General features: G+C 39.7%; 2 protein-coding genes across 16 annotated transcripts in view; both read left to right on the top strand.

Annotated features, from left to right (window-relative positions):
* Positions 1 to 14,291, top strand: part of svilb (supervillin b) — a 46,620-nt gene extending 32,329 nt beyond the window's left edge. For all 12 annotated transcript variants that reach the window (XM_026150604.1, XM_026150605.1, XM_026150607.1 and 9 more), the window contains 15 exons: positions 1,043 to 1,179; positions 2,173 to 2,320; positions 2,414 to 2,559; positions 4,183 to 4,358; positions 4,534 to 4,681; positions 4,996 to 5,275; positions 5,495 to 5,646; positions 5,920 to 6,025; positions 6,225 to 6,432; positions 6,516 to 6,649; positions 7,797 to 7,952; positions 8,992 to 9,135; positions 9,237 to 9,358; positions 9,737 to 9,892; positions 13,469 to 14,291. In XM_026150604.1, the coding sequence (XP_026006389.1) occupies positions 1,043 to 1,179; positions 2,173 to 2,320; positions 2,414 to 2,559; positions 4,183 to 4,358; positions 4,534 to 4,681; positions 4,996 to 5,275; positions 5,495 to 5,646; positions 5,920 to 6,025; positions 6,225 to 6,432; positions 6,516 to 6,649; positions 7,797 to 7,952; positions 8,992 to 9,135; positions 9,237 to 9,358; positions 9,737 to 9,892; positions 13,469 to 13,555 (2,300 nt within the window). In that variant the 3' untranslated portion in view covers positions 13,556 to 14,291. The remainder of the gene's footprint in view (positions 1 to 1,042; positions 1,180 to 2,172; positions 2,321 to 2,413; positions 2,560 to 4,182; positions 4,359 to 4,533; positions 4,682 to 4,995; positions 5,276 to 5,494; positions 5,647 to 5,919; positions 6,026 to 6,224; positions 6,433 to 6,515; positions 6,650 to 7,796; positions 7,953 to 8,991; positions 9,136 to 9,236; positions 9,359 to 9,736; positions 9,893 to 13,468) is intronic.
* Positions 14,292 to 15,489: 1,198 nt separating this feature from the next.
* LOC113011187 (acyl-coenzyme A thioesterase 1-like) lies at positions 15,490 to 19,753 on the top strand. 4 transcript variants are annotated; one of them, XM_026150616.1, is made up of 5 exons: positions 15,697 to 15,850; positions 15,943 to 15,977; positions 17,176 to 17,637; positions 18,450 to 18,634; positions 18,987 to 19,753. In XM_026150616.1, the coding sequence occupies exons 3-5, from the start codon at positions 17,181 to 17,183 to the stop codon at positions 19,593 to 19,595; spliced, it is 1,251 nt and encodes a 416-aa protein (XP_026006401.1). In that variant the 5' UTR covers positions 15,697 to 15,850; positions 15,943 to 15,977; positions 17,176 to 17,180; the 3' UTR covers positions 19,596 to 19,753. The 4 variants fall into 4 exon arrangements, with proteins under 4 accessions (XP_026006402.1, XP_026006399.1, XP_026006401.1 ...); XM_026150617.1 differs by lacking the exons at positions 15,697 to 15,850; positions 15,943 to 15,977 and adding an exon at positions 15,490 to 15,593; XM_026150614.1 differs by lacking the exons at positions 15,697 to 15,850; positions 15,943 to 15,977 and adding an exon at positions 15,490 to 15,673.
* Positions 19,754 to 23,764: the final 4,011 nt, after the last annotated feature.

Here is a 23,764-nt window from a genome sequence, read left to right as displayed (position 1 = left end):
ATAAACATAATCTTGGACTAGAACCTTTTAAATGAGAGCTTCATTCATTCTTCATTTAGTCTAAAACTAGGTCTAGTGGCACCGTGGGGTAGGGGTTAACACATTTGCTTTACCTAGTTTAAGATCAGGAGGAGACACAAACCCAGCCTTGTGCTGATCCCAAATCTGAATAAATGGGAGAGACGAATCTGGTGTAACAGCTGTGCCATATCAAATATGGGAAGCCCTCTCCTTGGGGAAAAATGAGCAGCCAAAACTACCTTTAGTTTTCAGAAACTGGCTGTTAATGTTTAGGTTCATACTGCAGTTAGTGTTCTATATGAAAGTCATATTGTTGCATCATAAACTGCATCCATAAACTGTGTACCTGCGTGTCACAAACATGGGATCTGCTAATAAATCCTAGACTTTCCTTGAAAACTCTGCAATTTCAGCAATTGAATGTAATGGTATTAATAAGGCTTCAAAAGGCACTGAGAGGGTTAAATTAGCAGATAGCTCTCAGCTGTGTCAGCACCACCACCTGCTGTGGCAACCACACCCCTAATTTTAATGTTTCACAGTATTCAGTTCAGTGATTTAAACATGAAGTGATTGAGGTGAAGCAGACATCTTGCTGTAGGCGCCTAGGTTGGTAGCCTCAAGAAAGTCAAAAGTGGTCATGCCCCGAATAATAAATAAATAATACTATTATTATAAAATATTGAGTTTTGTATGTACAGCAACAAACAAAAGGGGAAATTGCTGTATACAAAACAGAATCTTTTTTAAAGGCTGTAATCTGCATTTTAATGATGATACATCAACAGCTATCTGTGAATAATAAGTCTGTTTTTCATATGTTGATTTGGTCATCTCAACGTGTAGTCAGGCTTTTGCTCCTGTGATAATCCACCAATAAGAAAACAAGGGTCACACAAATTGTCGTTTCCATCTGTCCTTGTAAAATACTCAAAGGCGCTACACAAGTTTTGCCTCAAGCAGAACATCTATGATAAATCTACGGAGAAAATGAATTAAAGTGGCTTCATATTTCTTGCAGGTCGTCGTCATGTTCAGACCAGACTAGTGGAGCCCAGAGCGTCGTCTCTGAACAGCGGGGATTGTTTCCTGTTGGTCACTCCAGAGCACTGCTTTGTTTGGATGGGAGAGTTCTCAAACGTTATTGAGAAGGCGAAGGTGAGTGTTACCACTCTGTCTGGTGTGGTCAGAGCTACAGTAGCCATACTGGTGTTTGAAAAAAAAAGATTCATTGATTATTTAACTTTCATTCTCTGCGCACACACCAACTGGCACATATGCCCATCTGTGCTCCTCATCAAACACGTTTTCAGCCTCTCCATTTTCCCAAAGGACGTCTGTCTAGACAGTTTTTAATAAACATTTGTTTTCCTTCTCTGTGATCTTTACACACTTTATTGTGATTTTATGCATGAAGAGCCAAGAAACAGTCGGCCAAATCTCTTTAGTATGACTTTTTTTGTTGTTGACTTTAATATTTGACATTCTTATGAAGTTTCACCTCTTACTTCTGAGGGGTATTAATGGATTAATTAAGAAGCTAAATTTATTTGTTGTCTACATCAACATCATGGTGAGGATATGGCTACATTTACTCTTTATTTTTCTTTATATGCGACTCAGATCTACTTTATTCTTGTCAGTTTAAACAGCAAATCACATGTCTAGTCTTTTTTTTTTATCATCATTGACACAGCTTCTGTATGTGTTACTAAGTTAGATACAGGTCTGATTTTCTTCACTTAATTTGACCTTAGTTTGAACAGTAACCCAAAATTTACACCACTCCAGTCGTCACCAAGATAACTCAACTCTGTCTCGGGGAGATGAGCGAGCTGAGCGTTGTGTCTCTCTACTAGAGCCTTGTTAAGTTAAGAGATGCTGACAGTAGTGGTTAAGTGAGCCTCCATATCCTAAAAGTTTGGAAAACTCTCTCAGGGAAACCATTCATGTAACATCCACACCGCTCCAGGCTCAGATTCCACATCCACACACAGGATTAAAAAGTTTCCTCTTTGTCATCTGCTTACACTTCATTGGCCTCCATGTTTACATCTATGCATGCAGATTAAAACAGAATCTAGCCCATGAAACTGAAATCTATCATATTTAATAGCTGATAAGATGATTCTTTTTCTTTTGTGAATGCAGGCAAACGATTTGGCCACGTTCATCCAGACAAATAAGGACATGGGCTGCAGGGGGAACCAGGTGCAGACCATCGAAGAAGGGGTGAACCCACAGAGTCCAGATACTCAGGAGTTCTGGTCAGTCCTCGGTGGACAGATGGCATATCAGTGTAAGACATAAGCTTTTGTCTGTGCGTTTGAACCACTGCACACACTTGCGTTGATAATATCTTAACATTTTCGGTTACTATGTTTAATTGTAGCGGCGGGTCCAGCAGAGGAGGACGAGCAGTTTGAGAATGCCATCGTGGAAACCAACTGTATTTTCAGACTGCAGGATGATAAGCTGGTTCCTGATGATGATGAGTGGGGGAAGGTCCCACGCAGCTCCCTCCTGACATCCAAGGAGGTGATCTATAAAAGCCTCATTATAATTTTGATAGCTGCTTTTAAATTTTCAGCAGAATTTCACGTTTCCGCTTTCTGAACTTGGAAAGATTTCATGAACGGAGAGGAAATAGGATTTCATCACTGGTGTAGTTTAGCTTTATTTTTGGTTTGCATGTGAATGGGACACTTTTCAGCATTTCTGTCACATGTGCCACACGAGAATGCAAACCACTGTATTACAGAAGAGAAATATTACATGGAAGAAATCAAAGTTTCTTCTAAAAAAATAAGAAGCAGACCTGTAGATGAAGGTCAAAGATAATGAATGGACTCTCTGGAGTTTAGAAGGTGGTGGTGGTGGATCAGAGAAAGAATTTCTGATGCAAACTTTATATGAGATGCAAAATAAAAAGAAGCTGGAGATTCACTGTCCTGAATTTACAGGGACTGAACCTATGCTAACTTTCTGGAGCTAGAAAGGACTATTTTTGGAGACCGTCAAGCTATCAGCTTACACTTAGTTGGCAAGCTGCATGCATCCACTGTATATTGCACAGACACCTGCAAATTTGCACTAAGTAACATACAAAGGGGCAAGAGTTTCAGTCACTAAAGTGATGCACACACTTCTTGGATTGTCTCTTGCAAGAGTGTCAAACATAATGTCAAAGACTCTAATCCAGCTCACTGGGCAACTTTGGGAAATGTGAAGGAGACAATCATTTTATTAGACTTTTAATTGTATTTTCAGCATAGTTAACATATTATTCTACTGATAAATACCTCCACCACATCTATTCATACTGCGCCAGAGTAATTATGTAAAAAATAAACAATTAAATTGCAGAAAAGGGGTTTTTTTTATACTAGAAAAATTTCTTCTTCTTTTTGTTTTTTTTTTTAGACTAGGTCCACAGTTAAACAAATCATTCTATGAATTTACAAATTTTTCTGCATTATAATTACAGGATAATCTGGTCAATAAGCTACCAGAACTTTTCCCATAATTTTACATATTAATTTATTTATTTTGTTGACATACATTTAATACGACAGCATTTCTTTATCACATAGAACAATCGAGTAATACTGTTGAAATTGCACTTCTCATATTAACAGATCTCAGGGATTAAATGTGTAGTTAAACATTTTTACATTGACAGAAAGAAGAGTTTCACTGGTCTGGTTAAGTTCAAAGTGGGCTGTATAAGGCCCTCGATATAAAATAAGTTTGATGTTCTTGGTCTATAGCAAACAGCAGACCATATAATCTGTTAGATTTTTCCATTAAAATGCTTAAAAAAGGGAATAAAGCTGCAAATTCATATGAGAAATCCAGTTCAGTGACTGTCAGTCAAAGCAGTCGTGCTCCTCAAAATGCAAACTTTAAGCTTTAGTAAAATTTACTGTGGTGAGTTATATATAGCTCACCACAGAACACAGAGGTTAAAACATGTTTGCAGTGATTGTTTTTTGAGTTTTTTGTATTTTACTTCTTATTTCTGGGATTTATATAACAACACTACATGTGTTATTGCATATAATATAGATGATTTTCTCCATATGTAACTTAAAAGGGCTTTATTAAGTTTGAAGCAGTGCTAACTGGGTGTCTGTGGTTGTTGTGCTTTCTGTGCTGCAGGTTTTGGTGTTTGATTTTGGCAGTGAGGTGTATGTGTGGCACGGTAAAGAGGTGACTCTGGCCCAAAGGAAGGTGGCCTTCCAGCTGGCTAAACACCTGTGGAACGGGACGTTTGACTACACGTGCTGTGACGTGAACCCTCTGGACCCCGGAGGCTGCAACAAACTCATACCCAGGTGAGAATACACATGCCTGCTTCACATTTTTACTTCTGGCCTCAATCGAACACCAAAAATGCATAGTGTTTTAAAATGATCAACTTTATTTCTTAGTTTTTAAAAGGCTTTTGGTTTCATGAAGTTTAACGTCCTTTTACTCTTTTTTTTTTTTTAACCACGCTCTTCTCCACAGGAAGGGCCAGGGCCGTCCTGACTGGGCAATATTCGGCAGGCTGACAGAGCACAATGAGACAATCTTATTCAAGGAGAAGTTCGTGGATTGGACTGAAGTAAAGTCCCCAACGCCAAAGGAAGGCTGCGAGCTTGTACCTGAGCAGAAGGTGCAAATCAGGCTCTTGTTGTATGAGGATAAATAGCTTTATTCCACAGATTATCCACATCAGAGAAGCCTGATATATCGACTTTATCTCCCCATCTGTTTATTTGTTGGGCTGTCTCAGTCAGGCTTAGTTCATTTTGTCAGGAACAGTTTATTACACACTGGGACCAGGAATTAGAGCGGATATGCCTTTGGTTAGATGCTGTATGAAGCATTAGTGTGTCAAAGTGCCTTATTTTGCCTGTTGGCTCAGTTTTCACTATCACATCTTAACATTTCATTTGATTCTAATCCTATCTGCAATCTTTCTCCCAGGAGGCTCCAAGGCGAGAGTGCCGGCCTTACGATGCCACCCTAATGCTGCCTGTCCTGCAGTCATCAGTTTCCATGATTTTGGATGGGGTGAATGTCGGGCGTGGCCACGGTCGAGTGGAATCAGAGGACTCCATGAGGACTCAGGAGATCGTCACAGTTTCTGTGGACGTTTGGCACATCCTGGAGTTTGATTACAGCCGTCTGCCACGCCAGAGCATAGGCCAGTTCCACGAGGGGGACGCATATGTGGTCAAGTGGAAGTACATGGTCAGCACCTCAGGTTGGTCTCTAGTCATATTCTGACATGGTAAAAATGATCTACTTGACATTTTGCATTTGTGTGCTTTATGGCACACAAACAGGTAGGTGAGCTCTGATAATTCATTACAACACCACCTCACTCAAAAAGACGTAAACGTTTTTTGTTGTGTAGTGAAAAGAGTAGTTTTAGTGTGGTTTATTGATCCTTTTGTTGTCTGTTTCTGTATTTTGGCCCTAGTTGGTCGCAGGCAGAACCCAGAGGCAAGGAGCAGTGGGCCCGGGAAGGAGAAATGCTGCTACTTCTTCTGGCAGGGGCGACACTCCACTGTCAGCGAGAAGGGGACCTCAGCACTGATGACGGTGGAGCTGGATGAGGAGAGAGGGGCACAGGTACAAGAGACAAGGCAGTCAGTGTTTAAAAACATATTATCAGCTCTGCGGTGAAGGCTGATGTTATGAAATGCTACTGAAGTAACACACTAGCCCGCTTCCATTGAATCGTTCATCACAGGAGATTACGACGACATTAAGATGGCTAAGAATGAAAGTTTTGTACAATGTTCTCTTTATAACGCGCACATGTACACATGTACAGAAAGATGGACAGTGCATACATTTGTAATCTTGACTTTAACAGAGTAATTTGACCACTGTGTGTTACAGATGCAGGTGCAGCAAGGAAAGGAGCCGGCATGTTTCCTGCAGTGCTTCAATGGAGGAATGATCGTCCATGCAGGCAAAAGGGAGGAGGAGGAGGAGAACACTCAGAGTAAATATTTGGACTTTTCCGTTTTTTATTCTATTTACCTTTATATATTGTTATTATATTATATTATTTGTTATTATTTAATATTGGTATTAAATAAAGAAAATAAATTGTTGTTGTTATAATATGATTTATGTTGGATTGCTGATTAAGGATTAAGGATAAAAACTTCCTGTCACTCACGCTTACCTGCTCTAATCAGGTGAGTGGCGTCTTTACTGTGTGCGTGGTGAAGTGCCGGTTGAGGGCCACCTGCTGGAGGTGGCTTGTCACTGCAGCAGCCTTCGCTCTAGAGCCTCCATGATCCTGCTCAACATCAACAAGGCCATCATCTACCTGTGGCACGGCTGCAAAACGCAGCTGCACACCCGCAGTGTTGGAAACACGGCCGCTCTTAAGATAAAGGAGCAGTGAGTGTTTATAAAGACAGTGTTTCCTCATTTTACACTCTCATCTGAGAATTGAATATCATTTCTCTCTTTGCTGCTTTCAGATGTCCTCTGGAAGCAGGTCTCCACAGCAGCAGCAAAGTGACCATCCATGAGTGTGATGAGGGGGTGGAGCCTCCAGGCTTCTGGGAGGCTCTGGGGAGAAAAGACAGGAAAGCCTATGACTGCATGCTTCAAGGTACAGGAAACAGCGTTTTTATGTGTTGACACCATAGACTCAGCTTGTCTGAAATTTGCTTAACAATGCATTGTTATAACACCATTGTTGTTTCCTAGCATCACTTATACTACCATTGCCACACTGCTGCAGCAGTAACTGTAATTATAACTGATATCATTTCTAGTAAAGTTAAAAATATCTTGTTTAGCTCACATTATGAATTCAATACATACAATAAAATTCATACAGCATACTTGCTTATACTACCACACAGTAAAATTGCTCTTTTGCATTCTTGTACATTGCACAATAAAGTGCATGAATATATTATCTGTAGGTCAAATTTTAACCTTTTTAAAAGCCCTTATGATGGCTTAATAACAATTTAGTTCAATTTTATTTTATTTATAACCAACTCAAGCCTCAATGTGATTTTTACTCTAGGGCAGTGATTCCCAAATTGTGGGCCCGGTATTGCAGGTGGTCCACAGTAATAACAGAAACTCAGTTTGAAATTGCTCACAAGTATGTACAGTTACATATTTATATTCGTTTATATAAAAAGTGAATCAAAACTGGTAATAAAAGACAGTTAGTTTGTGTTATTGCAAATATTACTCTGACCTAAATTTTATGCTTATGCATTGAATTTTGTGTCCCAGTGCCAGGTGGGTTACACATTAGTCATAACACATGAGCTCAGTGTGACTATGCATATGACTGGGTAGCATTAGCAGTTCATAGTCAACAGCTTGTGTTTCTTGTTTTTTAGTATTAAAACATTCAAAGAAATACATCACTTTCTTTTGTGTTTTCAATTGAAGATTTAAGATTGGGTGGACTTCATGGGAATTTTTGGTTTTTAAAGAGGTCACAGGATTCTTGAATTTGGGAATGACTGTTTTAATGTAAAGACCTAATGCTCTTTACTCTACAATATAAGATTTTAGAGTATTTCACAAACTGCAGTATTTTTATTTTTTTAGGAATTAACAATAACAACAATTGTTTATCAAAAATATATAAATGAAATCAGAAATAACAGGTTTGATTTTTTTTTTTCCAATGTTTAACAAAATATTAAATCATGAGGTGTAGTCTAAAGCTCTCCACACCTACACTGGTCATCATCCGAAGAAGGATGATGTATCTTGTTGTTTGTCAGATCCAGGAAAATTCAATTTCACCCCACGGCTCTTCCAGCTGAGCAGCACATCTGGAGATTTTGTAGCAAATGAGTTTTTCCACCCGTCCAGAGCTCCAGACCTGGTCAGCTCGCTGCCTTTCCTGCAGGAAGATCTGTACAATGCACCTCAACCTGGTGAGACTGAAACACAAACGTTTGGCGGGTGGGGATTTATATTCTTCTAGTTAAGGCTTCCATCCATCCTTGCTCCATAAGCTTCGAGTGAGGAAACAGGAGTGTTTTAGATAGACATGCCATCCACCTCATTTAAAATCTATAGCAACTGTGTGATGCTGTCATTATCAATATGGACCAAAATCTCTGAATGTTTTCAGCGTCTTGTTTAACCCACTACTAGCTGAGTATACCTAATAAAGTATCCAGTGATTGGATATAGGGAACCTTCCTAGAGGTAGAAAAAGTGGTGAAGCATATCTGTCTGATGTATGTGCATTTATGTAATTCTTTCTTCATTTCCACAATTCATTACTGTTCATTTTTTGGACGATTCAGGGTTTGTGCGTCATTTGTTCATCTGCACAGTTAAGAACAGATTTGTGAGAACACACTCTTTGTGAATGAAGACCAATGTTTTTATTGACTGCTGGGGAATAAAATGAGCAGCTGAGCTGTTATGAAAACAGTTTTATTTTAATTATGTTGAATTATTTGTGGACAAAATACATGCATAAACTGTACTGTGGGAGCTCTAATGTGCAAGAGTATTCATATTCATCATCTCAGCTCAAAGGTTGTTTTTCTTTTCATTTAGTTTAATCTTGTGTCATTTGAGTAAAATATACACCTATGTACATTTCTACAACCTGAACCTTTAGAACACATCAGTGTTTTAGAATGAGATCAGTTGTATCTGTCCAAGATGGTGCCAGAGAGAGTGAGGATATAAAAATAGCTTCATCCCATCATCTCTTTCTCACATCCTTGCAAAAACAAGATGAAGAGATGTTATTTAGGAACTGATTTTTTGCAAAATGAAAGACACACTTTCAAATCTCATTGTCTTTTTTATCCTCACACTGATGCTCGCACAGACTTAAAGGATCATTTGGGGGGGGGAACACTTTAAAATGTAGATGCGTAACTACAAATCCAGAACATACAGTATGCAGATTACACCGCATATTTCTTACTGTATCTTATGTCTCTGGCACAGCTTTGTTCCTGGTGGATAACTTCCATGAGGTTTACCTGTGGCAGGGCTGGTGGCCTCAGGACAGCGAGAGGACTGGCTCTGCTCATATCCGCTGGGATGCAGACAGGAAGTGCGCGATGGAGACTGTGCTGCAGTACTGCAAACGTGAGGCAAACATCCAGAAACTTTAAAAGCAGAAAAGAAAAACATTAGGAAAAGGTTAATGTGTGATTTAATGAGAACCTTGTGCTGATTTTCTCCTGCAGAGAGGAATGAGAAGAAGCCTCAGAAGTCATACCTGATCCACGCTGGCCTGGAGCCGCTCACCTTCACCAACATGTTTCCCAGCTGGGAGCACAGAGAGGACGTGGCTGAGATTACAGAGAAAGTGAGCAAGACATATTGTTATCCTATACTTTTTCTCTTGGACGTCACTGCAATAGCTTTCCATATTCATGTTCAAAGTAATTCATATTTAGTTTATACTCAGCCTTGCACCCCCTCAGGTCAGTTTCATGTCCGAAACAAGCTATTCTGACTCCCTTCATCCTTCTTTTAAAACATCTTTTTCCGTCCCAAATAAAAAGAAATAAAAAATTAAATAAAACTTCCTTTCTTCCTGCACCTCCTTTTTTATATGCCCTCATCCAAAGTGGAAAATGTGATTAACATTTAGATTATGCTATATTTTTCCTTCCTCACTGATACAAAGCGGTTTCTCACAATTACTACAAAGGAGCCTGTGCATGCTCTGTTGTGGCTGCAGGAGGCGGAGGTGTGTAACCAGATCATCCTGGTGGAGGACGTGTTGGCCCGGCTCTGTCAGAACACCTTCCCTCTGGCTCAGCTGCAGGCCCGGCCGCTGCCAGAGGGAGTTGACCCACTCTGCCTGGAGCTCTACCTGTCTGACCAGGACTTTGAGGTCAGTAAAGTGAAGAAAAACTATTTTACTTTTGCTTTGAAGTTTTTGTTGGCAGCGTTTTAGTCACACAAAAAAATCAGCATGTTTCTTTCCTTTTACCAGATTTTTTTTTTATAACTTTTAAATCTGATAACAATGACAGCTCAGTTGAAATCAAATTAGTCACATGACTTACCTGTGACCTAATTAAAGTAGAAGTGTAATATCTATAGTAGCAGCTTTTTGACACAGTGAGGCATTTTTTCTGAAGTGACATTTTCACTTAGTTATCTTTTATTGATGAGAAAGAAAATATAGCTGATGACATTTTAACACTGTGGCAAACAGGAAAATGTTGCCTGACTGTACCTATAAAAAGCAAAAACTGTATCTGTTTGGTTTGTTCCCTGGAAGTTCCCTGGCCGTTTACAAGTGTGCATTTGCAATTTCACCATCAGCCTCAGACTTACATAGACAGCAGACAACTTCTTTGTCAATCTGTCCTGTCTTACAAGTTTTGAGTTTCGGTCTGTAACCTGGAGGCTAAACAGGAGGATCGTCCCCAGGATGAGAGTGGCAGTGCACAGTTCAGGTGTAAAGTCCTGAGGCCTCTGAGAGGGGACTTTCAGTGCAAAAAGCCTGAATGTGAGGCCACAGACAGACAATTGAAAGGAGCCACACCAGCAAAATGACCTGCTAATCTCCAGTTTTGCCTCTTTTTCGTCTTTGTCCTCTTCCATCATTTTGAGAAGCATACATGCAGATATACTTACAGAATGAAGCTTCCAGAAAGCAAAGAGAAAACAGCAGCAACACTGGAAGTGCTGCAAAGATGCACAAACAGACAATTCTGAAATAGATCTCAGCCAATTTTATCTGGTGCATATTTTCTCTTTCTTTTTTTTTTTTATTGGCACAAGCAAAAATAACCTCAGTGATTCACATCAGTGATTTGAGCAGATATGTAGCAGGTACATCAACAAGTATAAATGGTGGAAAACCAGAACTGTACACAGTAACTAACCTTCAGTCATTAAAATCCATCTAACACCATCTAACTCTCACTTTACAGACCAGTTTGTAGGTGGATTCAGGTAAGAAGAGATGCTCGTGTGACTCATCCGCACTGATGACCCGTCCTTCTCTCGAGCACGTCAGCGCTGTGTTTAAAAAAAATCACTCCTGTCTCTTGAGTGTGGTGCTGGTCGAGGAGGAAAGGTTGTGCTTGGCTGCACGATTATGTCTGAAAAGATCATCCAGAAACACCCTTACGCTGTTAGACAGTACTTTATAAAAGCTGCAATCACAAAGGACTTGGCACTTCAACTCCTTCACACAGGAGACAACAAATACAAAATGACACATGATCCAAAATTAGCTTCCATCTCTGCTGGGAGAAAAGATGAAAAGTTACAACTGACCACTTGAATCAGTCAGAGAATTCAGGATTTGATTGGTATGTGCTGTAAGTGTGTACTTTTATACACTTCAGTTAATACCTCAGAGTTGAAGCTATAACTCTAATGTGCTTCTAAAGTCCTTCTTATTATAAATGACATAAAACATTCATAGTTTACAACTCCTTAAATATCCTACATACAGGACTTAAAAATTATTACATTATTTTCTTTTTCCTAAATGATCTTATGTAGGACGGGATTTATAGATAGGCTAAACTTTTCATGTTCATTCAGGGTGTGCCCATAATGGTAAATCCACTGTAGGCTACCTTTAACTCATACCTGCACATCTTAAAAATACAAAATTCTTAGACCAAGTGAGGTGCCATTTTTACAGCAGTGAAAACCCTAAAGATGATGATGACGATTACCTGTCAATAGCTTGACAAGGATGGTTAGTCATCGATGTTGAAGCTAGTGGCTGGAAAGAAATCTAAACTCTGCATTTAGTTTGCTTCAGACGGAGGAGAATGAGATTTCATTTTAGAAAAAACGTGAGATTTTCATGTTATTTTAATATTAATAAACACATCTAGCAGGCGTTCTTAAACTCAGCCTGGATAGACGTATATTTTCATTGTATGTTTGGTCTCAAATTGTATATAAAGTAGTAAAAAGTATTAAAAGCCTTAAATATATATTCTCTGTACCTGTAAACACCCAGTATTGCTCAGAATCGCATCAGGATTATTTGTCACTATTTACTAATATTGTATAGAAAAAAACCATCAGGAAATTATGGATTTTATGTAATGTTATAATTAATAATAATTAGTTACATTAAGAGGTCGCTTATCTCTTGATGTTTTCCTTGGTGGGAGCGGGTTTAGACTTTGAAATGATGTGTTTATGCTCTTGTGATAATTGACAGGTTTTATCTGCGCAGCTGCAGTTTATCTCTCCGACCACGCCGCACTCCTTCCACACTTCTCTGCTCCTGCAGCTTTTCTCTTTGCACGCACGCACACAACTTCTACCTTTCCTCTCAGTGCAAATAAATGCTCTTTAGTGATTCACTGTTATCTGCACTGCAGTCTGACTCACTATCTGTCTGTGGAGCACAACATGGAGGCATGAAAAAACACCAACACTGGATGGAGTTGATTTGTTTCCCCACAGGGCACAAGATATCACGTCATGTTAGAGAATCAGTGAATTAGCAGATGTGATTGTACAAGAAAATATTTGAAAATATTGTTTTCCTATTTATATTAAACTGAACTTTTCTGAAAATTGTGCGCTCTGAAACATCTCACTGTGAAAGTACCAAAAAATGTATAATCACTAAGCACCTACTCATCTGTTTATCCATGAAATGATCCAGTGCAAAGTGCAAAGGACAACATCCTGCAGATATGGCGCTGGAGCTTCACTCAATCAAACATGATTGATCAGGTGATTTGAGCACTTCTAAAGACGCTGATCTCCTGAATTTTCATTGCAAAGGTGAAGATAGATAGATAGCCAGCCAAAAAGGTCTTTGGTCTATCATCTGGACACAGGAAAGAGAACAAAGATACAGGAAACAGAGAAGAGTATTCCAAGGAAGAGGTTTGCAAAGAAGAAGTGGGATGTGAGGCTGAATAACAAGGAAGGAGAAAGGATTTGCATCCACAGAGACCGACGTAGGGCACATCGGACATCTGAAGAAGCTTTTATGCAAACATGAAGCTGTGGATGCTTAAAACAGCTTGATCTAATTAGGGTTGGGCAGATAGGCACAAAGGATAGAATTAGGAAGCAAAATCAATGATCATGTGAATAAACTAACCTTCAGAGTAAAACAGGAAGTAGGAAAAAGGCATACCTACACAAGAAGACTGAAACTAAACATGATAAGAGAGACATTTAAATGTTTCCTGTCTTAGACTTTTATCAAATTATATTTTTTGGTGCTTTGACAGTCAGTGTTTCATCAAATGCACCTGCTAACAAAACTTAACACATTCAGGGTGTGTTAGTATAAAACAAAGGCTGAATTTTGTCACCGAACAACAATATTGATCATGTTGAACCATTATTAGTTAGAGTTAAATTGCCATCTCTCCTCTCTGAGGCTGTGCTTGGCATTCAGTGATGATCCTATCACACTGCCTGTGTTCTCTTCTGAAACGTTTGTCTCTTTTTCTGACCCCAGAAAGCTTTGGAGGTGAAGAGAGAGGAATATGAACGTCTGCCAGGGTGGAAGCAAGTGAACTTAAAGAAGGCCAAAGGACTGTTTTAATCGTGTTTTTAATAGGAGTTGGTACGTGAAGAGGTACAAGAGAGGACAGTCAAGAGGGAGATGCGAGAAGAAGCCGCAGAGAGATGAACCTGCTTTTGATCTGATACGAGGAGAATGAGACTGGAGATGCACTCGCCTCGCTTATAGTGATGTTTTACTTCTCAACTTTGTCGTTACTTAACAAAATGAAATTCAAGCGGTATAACAAGCAGGTTAAAAAAAAAAAGACACCTGGCTTTGTTGCATACATGGCTTTTATGTGTGTCATAGCACTAAAATCACCGCTTATGGACTCGTCAAAGAAAAAGACTTGGACGCTTGTTGTCAGAGTGCCATGCTGTGGTTGTGTATGTGTGCGACTGTATATAATGTTTGTGTGCAACGTTAATTTGCGTAAAACTGTGTGTAGGTGCGCCTGTGACTTTGTATCTATGTAAAAACGAGTCCTGTCGTGTCAGATGTTGTAAGGAAAGTCGTCACTTCTTCTGTCCACACTGTCTGGATGCTGCCAGGCCTCATAGGTAACTCATATTGCTCAAAACTGCTGAAGTGACCCTGGTTTATTGGGCACCTGAGAGTTTCATTAGGAGAGAAACAGCAGCTTGAAGAATCTGATTGTATAGTGCCTTGCTTTTTGTGTACAGTTTATATACAGAAATTCTAGTCTGCATTTTTAAAGACTTTCTTTGTGATATAAGACATAGTGAATTAAATCACAATAATGCTCAACTCAGAAGTGGAGTCATTTGTGTCCTTGCTGCATACACTTTCATTTCATTGCATCATATCTCCAAAATACAGATTCTATCATGCTATCAGGAAAGAGTGAAGGGGGAAACTATAGCAACTGTTCCAAGTATTTTTACATAACTCAGTTTTTCCTTTTTCACTTTTTTTTTCACAATTTTTTTTCTGGTGGTTGTAATGAACTACTGGACTCTGCCCTCTTCTTTTGATCTAACTTGAAGATTAAAATAAAAAAATTATCATAAAATGTTTTCCTAATTCCAAAGACGCTGTGATGCAGAGTAGAATATAAATAGGAACTGAATGCAATGATTCTATATTTTTTTCACAGCACAGCACAAAAAACATCAAGTGTTTGAACTTTGAGGGGGAAAAAATGTCAGTTTAAATTTCCTGGCAGCAACATGTCTCAGAACACTTGGGCCAGTGTAGCATCCCCACTTCTTTTGGAAACTACTGTTAAATGTTTGGGAACAGACCCGTTGCTGTGCTTCTGGGGGAGGAATATTGTTGGGACAGTGTAGTTTTTGTGTATTTTTTGTTTGATGGTGCAATAAGTCTTTTCAACCTGAAAGGTGAAAGGCCTGCAAGTGCTCCTGAGCGCAGTGATTTTCATGACAGAATCAATCATGGAAATCACTGCATGTGCTGCTTGAGGCAGCCTCTCTGAATCTTTTGATGATATTAAGCACTGCAAATAATGAGATAAGCATAGAAAGGCCTTTTTTTTCCAGAAACTGTAAGTTTAATGCAAGTTTATTTTGTGAAAAATCTAACTGATCCTATCAGGACAGCTGAAAAATCTTCTGCTGATTAAAGAAAACGAAAAAAAAAATTAGGTGCCCAGTGTCCGAAGTCTCTGTGGATTAACTATCATTTCAAATTTCTTTTTCTATTCTGTGTATCAACTTTTAATTGCAGTGGGGAGAACTTATAGATGTTTTTTCTAAGGTTTACTTTGAGATTTGTGTGTTGTGCTAAATAGTGTAAACTAAAGACAATTAAAATGTGGGGTATTATCTCAATATCCGGACATGGGTGTAAAAAATCTGTACTATTCCACACCTGGACGTTTGTTTACCCTAACGCACCTGCTTAGCCCGTGTCAGCCTGTTAGACGGTTTCAGCGCCCTCTGCCGGACATCATTTAGCATTACATTAGCTGGATTCAACAGTTTTACTACTGCAGTCACTCGGTAACATTGGTGCTTATTTACCAAAATATATTCCAGCAGAGAGAGCTGAACAGAACAGAGTCTGCGCAGACTTCGTCATGACGCGCATTGATCGGGTAGGGGTCTGGAGTCTGAGAGAGCGAACAACGTGCTTTAGATTAACCGGATTTAGTAAAACAGTAATCCATCCGCCTCGGTAAGTTTTGTTTTTAAGACAGAGAAGAAAATCTGAAGACATGCAGGCCACTCCCAGTTATGCGTCTGTGCTCAGATGTTTTGAAAGTGTATATAAAATACGCTTCTTCTTTTGCACAGCGAATACCTTCGTCAGAGCTGGCGTGGAGATCTCTGCAGAAGTTTAGCACTATTTAAAGTATAGTTTATTTTCTGGAAGATTTACCCAGATTCTCCAGTATAGTTTCAGACTTAAACTAATTAAAAGTGCGATTTTTTTTCTTTTTAAAGGGAGCAAGTTTCGACTTTACTGTTTTCCTGCAGAGGTTTGTTTTAGCTTTACTGCGTTTGTGTTACACCGCGCTTAAATTTTTTTGCGCTTCTACCCTAAATTTTTTTGGTAGTCGTTCTCCTTTGGTGAATTTTGACCTTTACTACAAGCATAATTTCACTAGACTGTAAATTTACTTTAACTATCATCTTGCTGAAGACAGTCGACTATGATGGCGTTATATGGGAAATTGCGCTTCCCTCTGTTTGTTTCAGTATTAAAATGCACGATACAATCTAATAGTAAATATCAAAAATACATTTATGGAAGGTTGTTTCTTTTCTGTTTAACAATAATCACCAACGAAGAAGACGCACTACCACAAAACCTAGGGTAGAAGCGCAAAAATATTTAAACGACCTTTAGCCTAAAAAAACTTGGATCTGTCCGCCTGTGTGATTTATTTGAGAGGAGATTGGTTGTTGCATGGACATGATCCAAGGGCATGTCGGAGCACTGGGCGTAGGTTCAACACCTGTTTAACTGATTGTTAATACAAACATCTATTTAGCCATCCAGTGGCCTGCTGAGTTTCCAAACCGAATTTCTGTTAATACTGTGGTCCACCTGCAGTATCTTTACAGCCCACCAGAGGGCCCCAGCCCACACTTTGGGAATCCCTGCTTTAGAAAATTACTTTGGACACTAGAATGTAGGGAAAAAAATGACCTTTCACATCCAGTAACTATGTGAAAGGTCATCAAAATGCACCTGTGAGAGTTTTCTCCAGTGACTGATCAGAGCAGGAAAAATACCCAGTGTATTATTGCTTGTTTCTTTTTCTCTGCATCATTGGCATTAAATTTATGAAGTTTTACTACTGAAAATTTTGATATATCCCAGTAGACAGCTGAATTAAAATTAAATAGGTTGCTGTTTGTAACAAAGCTGAAATGTAATTTTCAGCCTTTAAAATTTCATGTGGTTAAAAAGTTGTGAGATTTAAAAAATGCTGGGACATTAAAAAGTGCCACATTTTGACCTAACACTGTATACTTTCTGGTCTGTAACTCCAGTAATCTACATAGTATGTAGCATTGCGTCCTCAAATATATTGAAGTTAAAACAAAATGATCTGATTCTGATGGTGTCGAGTGGGAAGCATTCCAAGAATGTTTCTTTTTTATTTTCCTTGCAATGACCCATTTGTCCAAATATTGAACATTCATGGAGTTCAGTCTTTGATCTTTCAGAAAAGATGTCCTCCCAAGTCAGGCTGAGGCTGCTGCCGAGCACCAGGTGTCTGTTTGATGAGCCCGTTCAGCTGAAAGTGGCCGGGCTGCGGTCAAGGCAGGTGGTCACAATCAGAGCCACATCGACCGACGAGAGAGAAGTGGTGTTCAGCTCTTCAGCCACTTACAGGGCAGATGATGGCGGAGAGGTCGACCTGAACCGAGACCCCTCACTCAACGGGAGCTACGTTGGAGTGCAGCCCATGGGTCTGCTGCAGTCACTGAAGGCAGACACTTTGCACAAGTACTTCTTCAAGAACAAAGCTCTGAACCCTCACGTGGTGAAGTTTTCTGTGCATGAGCAGGAGGCGGATGGCAGGATACTGGCAGAAGAGACAAACGAGAGGTTTTTGATGGGAGACGGGGTCAGTCGGGACCCAGTCAAAGAGGGGAACATACGAGGAGTCTTGTTTACACCCCCAGGTACTGTATGTGGTTTTCCACTTAGAAGTATTCACTATCATTACAGTGGGCCCCCTTTTTTTTTTTAACAGGTGGCGAAGGTATATTTTCTGCAAAGGGTACATCACTTTTCTTGATTCAATTTCAATTCAATTTTATTTATATAGCGCCAAATCACAACAACAGTCGCCTCAAAGTATTTATATTGTAAGGCAGACCCTACAATAATACATACAAAGAATAACCCAACAATCAAATGACCCCCTATGAGCAAGAACTTTGGCGACAGTGGGAAGGAAAAACTGCCTTTTAACAGGAAGAAACCTCCCGCAGAACCAGGCTCAGGGAGGGGCGGGGCCATCTGGGGTGAGAGAAGGAAGACAGGATAGAAGACATGTTGTGGAAGAGAGACAGAGATTAATAACAGATGTCTTAAAAGATGTCTCAGTTCCTAAAATGCATCTGGAGGACAGAGGAGGGGGTGGCTTGTCAGATTAGCTGTAATCATATTTGCACAGCTGTATCCTTTGTAGAAGTACTTATTGTACTACTTTGGGAAGTTATTTAAAAGTATCCTTAAATATAAAAAAAATGTGTTTAACACCTCTGAGATCATAAAATACAGCACTAATTGGGCTGTAATGAAACTATATGATGAAACTTACACCAAAAATCACGATACATGAGTGAAAAACATTTTAATTCATATTTAAACTGGAAAACATAGATGAAGTGTTGAATATGGATCTTTTATTGTAGGGCTTTAGGTTAAAGTTGCACATTATGCATGATTATAACCTACTTACATGAAACTTTTGTTGTCTGTGTTCTAGGAGAAGGTCCGTTCCCTGCTGTGCTGGATCTGGGCACCTTCATGTCTGAGAAAAGAGCCTGTTTGTTGGCCAACAAAGGGTTTTTGGTCCTCACGATTGCTGTGTTCAGTGACAGACAAAATATGAAAGAGACACATCTGGACCCCTTTAAAGAAGCCGTGGATTTCTTACGCCACCACCCCAAGGTGGGTCCAGTGGGTGACACTTAAGCTAGCAGCGTAACTTTACAAGAACCCATGTAACTGTGTGTTCAGACCGAATGTGAAGCAAATGTTTTTGTTTTTTTTGGGGGGGGGGGAATGATTGCATGCGTAGTCTGTGAAATGCAGTGAACTGGTTAAAAATCAGTCAGGTTTGAAGAATTGCTTGGCAAAAAGTGAGACACTGCTTTAGGGAGTCCTAGTTATGTGTAGTTACGAGTTATGTGCCAGAACACCCATTTTTTTCTTTAAACTGTTCCAGTTTAAATGCCCAGCAGGTCACAACTTTTAATACTTTGGAATTGCCGGTTTCTGAGCTCTGTGTGTTATTTCACAGGCGGGCAGTAAAGGAGTCGGCATAATATCAAGATCAAAGGGAACAGATATCGCGCTCTCTCTTGCTGCATTCGTGCCCGGTGTGGAGGCCTTAGTTTGGATCAATGGCACCAGTGCCAGTGTGGGCACTCCCCTCTACTACAAGAAACAGCAGATCCTCTCACCCTTAATGTTTGACTTCAGCAAGGTGATTACCACCAAGTCTGGAGCAAACCTTACCAAGTATGCTACTGAAGATCCCCTGGAAGAGAAGAACAAAGGAAGCCTCGTCCCCATTGAACGAGCCAAGAGCCAGTTTCTCTTTGTGGCTGCAGAGGATGACCTCAACTGGGACAGCAAGGCCTACATGGACCAGATGGTGGAGAGACTGAAGCGTCGTGGGAAGGAGAACTTTGAGACTGTTTTTTATCCTGGAGCTGGACATTTGCTGGAGCCACCCTATGGACCCTTCTGTTCCTCTGCTTTCCATGGGATCCTTAGCTTCTCAGTGGTGTGGGGAGGGGAGCCCAGGGCCCACGCAGCAGCAGAGATCCACCTGTGGAAGAAGATAGAGGAGTTCTTTAGAACTCACCTGAGTTGTGATGCTGCACAGGCTAAAGCCAATTTATAAACAGGATTTGAAAGATAAAACAAAAAACAACTATTGAATATATTATTTTATTTGCTTGTGAATATTTTCTGTTCTGTCTTTGAATGCATTTCATGTTTGATTTTAATATCAGAATACTTTAATAATTCCTCAGGGAATTATGTGGGTTACAGTTACTCCAGGACAACAGTAAATGGCCTGTATTTGTATAGCGTTTTTCTAGTCCCCAAGGACCCCAAAGCGCTTTATACATCCAGTCATTCGCCCATTCACACACACATTCACACACTGGTGATGGCAAGCTACACTGTAGCCACAGCCACCCTGGGGCGCACTGACAGAGGCAGTAACTTCTTCCTCACCTCATCAAGCTCTTCTGACTGCTGCTGAGCTCCAAAGCTTTTTACCTGCTTGGAATTTGTGTTGACTGAATACATAAATTCATAAATCAAGTTTAATACAATGGCAGCAAAGATTAAAAGAAATATTTGTGTTCAGCTTGTGAGTGACCATCCTACAGCTATCTGGGTGAGGTCACTACCAGAAAACAGCAAGGAAGGAGACCAAAGACGCCACCTGGGAGATATCGCTACAGAATAAATGTTACAATACAAATGCGAACACACAGGAAAAAAAGGTTAAACCATACAAGACCAACTCCAAGTTAAAGAACTGCATTATTATAGCACATTTCTAAAGTATATTTCACTACCACAGTAGTACAAGGATGAAAATGGCACCACAGAAAACTAGCACATTACTCATCAATGCTGCTCTTTTTTATGATAAATAACAATGTATTTTAAAATACTGATGTATTGAAAAACAAGACAAATTAAGTGTAAAAACCTTTGACTTGTGGTTGTGAAAGTATTTGCACCACTATCAACTACAGCAGACTCCAAATGCGATTTTGTCATCCTTTAATAGGTAGAAAATGGAGAAATTAAAGTAGAAATGACTAAGTCCTACATTTGTGAGTGTTAAACAAATGTATTCCTGCTTCAGCATTTAACTGTAATGACAGATTAACTGCTAACAGACATTATCTGTTTATTAAACTCAATAATTAAACATAATTGAATTTATGACTGTTTTATAGGTTCACCTTATTTGTTTACCAATCTAATGTCAGTCATCTCAACTCTGTATTGTCTTTGGTTGCTAGACTAACAAGCCAGTCCAAAACACTCTTTTCTGCTTTGGGGCGGGACAAGTGGTAAAGGTTCAGGTGAACCTGTGGGACCTGACACAGAAGCTAAGTCCTAAGAATTAGTGATGGAAATTCCGGCTCTTTTTAGAGAACCGGCTCTTTCAGCTCGGCTCACTAAAAAGAGACGGCTCTTTCGGCTCTTCAGGTTGTTTTGTTGCTTTAATTAATTTATTATTAACAACAATATAAAATTATGCACAAAAGGAATTACTAATGTAAAAAAAAAAGAAGTGGTTTTATTTATGTATGTTTATATATAAATATATACAGTGGCCCCTAGAGATAAAGCCCGTACAAACTCCAAAAAGCACGTACAAATTCTAAAGGACGTAGAAACTCCAAAACACATTTCTAGCGTTAACTGAACTTCCAAAACAGAGCTACCTAGATCACTTAAATTACACAATTGAAAGCATATGTGTATTGTTTGTGTATTTATACACAGGCACTCATATATATTCAAATAATTTAAAGAAAACGTTCATTTATCGATAAAACAGGCGGAGCGAGAACACATCCGGGACTTTTTCGCGTTCTCGGCTTGATGCATACTTTGAATTGGAACAGTACTTGGTCTCCGACTGATGACGTATCACGAGTACACGAGAACACAAGTACAAACAAGAGAAAGGGCCTATGCTTCAGGTTTAATATGGACAAGTAAATGTGTGTCTATGTGGGGGCCCACTAGTACAAATGTGGTTTAAGTTGACAATAACTGTTTTAGTTGTACCCTGGGGCATTTCAAAGGTGAAAGCCATTCCACTTTAAAGGTATAAGGTTTTATGAGTGAAACCAGAGTTAGGACTTAGGAGGCCTGGTGTTTTATTTTGAAAATCTTAATTTATATACCATGCAGTAATTGTTACAACATTGGGTTTTATTTTTGTTCATTTCATAAGAAAATAACTGTTTTCAGTTCATTTTTTCCTTTCCCAAATAAATACCTAGTCATATACAGCAGTACAATGAACCCAGCCCAATCTCACGCTAGCTTTTACCATAGCTTTGTGGGAATGGGCAATTGTTTGCATCGTCTGTCACACCAACCCTCTGCATGTCCTCCTTCACTACATCCACAAACCTCCTCTGTGGCGTTTCTTCTTTGTAACATAAATCTGTAACATATTGTTAAATAGTCTAGTCCAGGGGTCGGCAACCAGCTGTGGCACGCGAAAGGTTGTTAAGGTTAAGGTTGTCTCCTTGACCTGGAGACAACATATAAGATGACACCGCCATGGACCTCAACCTGCAGGCTTTGTGTTACCTGTTTCTTTATACAGGAGCATGTAGGGGTGGACTGCCTTTTTATTTGATTACCCTTTTCTCATGTTTTTCTTAGTTAGAGACATTTTGGGGGACGTTATACTCTTACTTGTTAAACACATGCTCCCATCCACTCTCTTGGTCCAGAAGCTCCATAATCCAAGTGTCCCAACTCAGGTCTGATGGCATTTTTTCAGTGGTGCTTTTAACCTCTTGGGAACTTTCACTACATTCCTTACTTGATGCAGAAAGAAGAAACGAGTCAGGGATGCATAGCAAGCACAACAAGACACCAGCAGCCCAACCTTTCACCAACTGAAGACATTTGCAGCACCATAAAACATGACAGAGAAGAGCTGGGACTATGTGAAAGGGTGAAGTGCTGCAGTAAAGTTGCAATGGTCCTATCTTTTATACAGTCTATGGTTCACTCTATTAAGATGTGATTATTTCCAAGGTCCATTTAGTTTTAGTTAGCTGAAGCTAAACCAGAAGTTAAAACGAGATGGTGAAAAACATTTTTAGTTAATGTTACGACTGTTGTCGTAATGTTGTCTCATATGTAAATCTGAGTGTGCAGGTGCCTTTCCGTGATTGGTGCATCCATGGGACGGCCCATACAGATTGGCTAATGACCTGGAGACAACATATAAGATGACACCGCCATGGACCTCAACCGGCAGGCTTTGAGTTACCTGTTTCTTTATACAGGAGCATGTAGGGGTGGACTGCCTTTTTATTTGATTACCCTTTTCTCATGTTTTTCTTAGTTAGGGAGATAAGACATTGTCATTTGGTTTTATTCTTTTCATAAATAAGTTTTGTACATCCTTTAGATACGGTCCCTTTTGTTTGTTGTTTTGGGGTCCACCCCGAAGCTATAGTTCGCTCCTTTCCTTTGTTAGAATTCAATCACTGTGAAAAAAAATCACCATCAAAATTGTACTGGTTGTGTGATGTGCTGCTTGGGGTCAGACAGGGGTGGATCACCCTTATATTATGGTCTGGCCACCCTTAGAAAGGCCATAACACTAACTAAAATGAAAATTAAAACTAGACTTATAACTGGCTGGTGTCCTTACCAGTGACCTTGGGTCTGAACTGTGGGCTCCTCTTTCCAGGTGTTCGTACTGCCTGAGTGGGACCAAGATGTGCTATCTCGCCTCTTTTGGGTTTTCTGCATGTTTCTGGCTCAACATGCAAGTATCCACTTCTTGACGTTCGCTGTTGGTTGCAGCCACTTGAGGTTTTTGGGCTCATTTGGGTTCTCAACACTGGGTGACTTTGATGGGAGTGAAAGCATCCTCACAACATAAATCACCACACTACCTGCTTTTGTTTCAGATTTTTTATTTATCCTTGTTAACATGTTTGGGTACTGGGTTTACCTGTAATGCATTTTGTGCTCCAAAAGCTGTTATTTTGTGCAGCTGTGCTCCAAAAGCTGTTAGCATGACCTTTTTTATCATTAGATTGTGCCACACCAGCATCTGAGAGAAAAGCTTTGAGTTTGATTTTGTGTTTGTTTTGCAGGCACTCAGGAGAATAAGTCATGATGTTTCTTGTGTTTGTCATGCTAGTATCTCAGTGCTTGTCAATCACCAGTCAACAGTGTCACCACTGTGAACAACATCCTTCGACTGTTCGAGCCAAAACCTTCGAGAAGTCCCTGCAGCCGTTTCAAAACTCATCACTGAGCTCGATCTCTCTT

Source organism: Astatotilapia calliptera, chromosome 18 (assembly GCF_900246225.1).
Source record: "Astatotilapia calliptera chromosome 18, fAstCal1.2, whole genome shotgun sequence".
NCBI classification, from domain to species: domain Eukaryota; kingdom Metazoa; phylum Chordata; class Actinopteri; order Cichliformes; family Cichlidae; genus Astatotilapia; species Astatotilapia calliptera.
Note: the sequence above shows the minus strand (reverse complement) of the source record. Positions and strands in the feature narration are given on the sequence as shown.

Excerpts from the sequence above, each read along its gene's own strand:
- LOC113011187 (XM_026150617.1), top strand. The coding sequence starts at position 17,181 with ATGTCCTCCCAAGTCAGGCTGAGGCTGCTGCCGAGCACCAGGTGTCTG. Across the intron at positions 17,638-18,449 it reads AGTCTTGTTTACACCCCCAG|GAGAAGGTCCGTTCCCTGCT; the intron begins GTACTGTATGTG and ends TCTGTGTTCTAG. Across the intron at positions 18,635-18,986 it reads TCTTACGCCACCACCCCAAG|GCGGGCAGTAAAGGAGTCGG; the intron begins GTGGGTCCAGTG and ends GTTATTTCACAG.